At 32.9% G+C, this 2,574-nt stretch overlaps 1 protein-coding gene across 1 annotated transcript in view; it reads right to left on the reverse strand.

Annotated features, from left to right (window-relative positions):
* LOC106871090 (uncharacterized) overlaps nucleotides 1–2,574 on the reverse strand; it is a 24,957-nt gene that overhangs the window by 3,835 nt on the left and 18,548 nt on the right. Inside the window, exons 2-3 of the mRNA XM_014917380.2 lie at nucleotides 785–814; nucleotides 212–509 (exon numbers count right to left, since the gene is read on the reverse strand). Coding sequence (XP_014772866.1) covers nucleotides 212–509; nucleotides 785–814 — 328 coding nt within the window. The remainder of the gene's footprint in view (nucleotides 1–211; nucleotides 510–784; nucleotides 815–2,574) is intronic.

Below are 2,574 nucleotides of genomic sequence, written 5' to 3' on the forward strand. Positions count from 1 at the left end.
AAGGATGGAGTCGATGCACGTGTGGTATCCCTGATAAAAATAGTAAATAAACATCCCTCAAATTACACCACTTCGGAGAAAATACAAACCAAACAATGTAAAACCCCAGTGAGATGCACATAAATCGGGATGGGCATGACTGGATTACCTCTAATTAAAGGTTTGCACGAACGAAAGAATAAACGCAAGAAAAAGACTGTAATGTACTTACGAACTGTCATCTCCGGGATACGGAAGATAATCGCATGTCTTACTCTTTAAATCACAAGAATTACTAATTTTTAAAAGTTCCGTCGTTTGGCGAGCCGATGCGGGTGGTTTACAATGTTCAGCAGGAATGATGTTACAACTTCTGCTAGCGCTATCAAACAGTCTGTTGTTCGGGCATATTCCAACACAACCGACCATTATGTCACTGCAGACAACGAATCTACGAGGATCCGAGGCATCGTGTTGCACAAGGATCTTTTGCTGGAGTGCCTGACGATTACACAGCAGATGGATTTTAGCTAGAAGAAGCAGAAAGTACACTCAGGGTTAATGAGGCGAGCGCTAGAAGAAGAAAACAGCAAATTTAAATCATCCGAGATACCACGTAGATAAATCAAGCCTGAGGCATTACGACTGGGAAGCAACCTTCTTAAACACTGACTGCTGTTGTTACGAGGTAGCAGTACTATGACACCGAACATCAACTGCCACTACTTAAACTTGTAGTTGGGATCACCAGCGTATCGACCGTATAAATTTCACCAAAATCTATTAAAACTAAAAAGGTACTTACTGGTGTTAACGGATATGGAATTGTCACAATCTGAAAAGAAGAGAAATACAAGAAGAGAAATATTTTATATACAATGGAAGATATTGATACTTAATTTATATACCTATATATTGTTACCGTACGTTATTCTAATAGCGAAAGATTGTCTTCGACCTAAATGAGGTTGGATTAAAATTATTTGAGATATATAGAAATATTTTTCGATAGTTGTAGATTCTACTTAATTATTTTGTCCGTTATAATTTTGTTAGTTTTTAATTGTAATTGAGATGTAGTTGAATGGCTAACGCTTATAATACATAGGCATTTGAATGAATTTTTTTTCACACGGAATTTCGTCTATCTTTAAACCTAAGCTCTGATGAGATTTATATAAGAGAACTGAATTGCTTATATATCAAAAAATGTATGTAAGTCGAAACAAATTGCTGGCTTTTTCTGGGTTTTTTTAATGATTTTTTAATGTTATGTTATCTTATATTATATTATATTCATAGTATATTATGTTATATTATAGAATAAATAAATTATTGGATTGTCAATTGTATCTCTCTATTTAATTCATTGTTTTTATATATATATATATATATATATATATATATATATATATACATACATACATACATATATATATATATATATGTGGGGGGGGTGTAAAGCAAATAAGTAACAAGGGTGTCCAGGTATCAGTGCATTATTACAGCCGTGTTTCAAATGGCTTCACTTAATCGGTCAATGAAAACATTACATCAATTTAAAATAAACCGCTCTCCACGGTCACAGACGACCATAGAGATTTACAACATAAAGGATAAACCATTATTTTTTTTTTCACAAATTTTCATCAGTACAAGAGTCTAAAATAATTACATTGTTTCCTCTTGCTATTTTTGTGGCCGAATGAATTAAGGAAAAATGTATACCTGAAGCCTACTTTAATTTAGGGTGACAGAAGGAAATAATGGCGGGGCCAAGAAAGAGGAATGGTGATAGAGCTACATTTAGATGCATCTTCATCACATTCAAACGACTTAATGCAGCATGTTGTCTACAAGTCCTTAGAATTAAATCCATCGGGAATTGACACTTTCTGAGGAGAGCAATAATTTAATGTCAGATACTCTCCCCGGTCGCTATATTACTGGGACCATATATCCAGCCCTTATCTACATAAAGGGATATATCTCAGAGTTGCTAGTGAGATAATGACAGTCAGAGAAGAGGTGATAGCCAGAAAGAGTAAGGACAGGAGTGGCTCAGCATATTATGATTATCAAATAAAAGGGACATAAATTAGAAAACAAAAGGGTCAAAATGAGTTCTAAGTGTGAGAATTAAAAGTAAGGGTAACGCGATGCATCCAAACTTAGCAAAAATTATATATGAAGAATTTAGAAAAAGATTTTAGAACTATGTAAGAGAAAAAGGATAGATAAATCAACCTAAACCCTTAAAAGTAGGGTACTTTAATATATAAGAGAAAGAAGATAGGGTCTTTTCCTCGCATATTGCTAAGGTGGCCATGCTAAAACTATTCAGCAATGAACATATAATGAAACTAAGATATCATCAGAGTAGGGTTACACAGTTTATATTAAATCAACACTAGAGATTAAAGGCTAAAAAATAAGATAAATTTACATAAAAAAACTTTGAAAAAAGCATGAAAGGATACAAGAAGGTATAAAAATACCGCATGTATATATACATAAAAATATCATATGTATAAAGAATTTTATAGAATTTATGAAATATATAACGCAATTATGTGTGTATATATATATATATAT

This window comes from Octopus bimaculoides, chromosome 2 (assembly GCF_001194135.2).
Source record: "Octopus bimaculoides isolate UCB-OBI-ISO-001 chromosome 2, ASM119413v2, whole genome shotgun sequence".
NCBI lineage: Eukaryota > Metazoa > Mollusca > Cephalopoda > Octopoda > Octopodidae > Octopus > Octopus bimaculoides.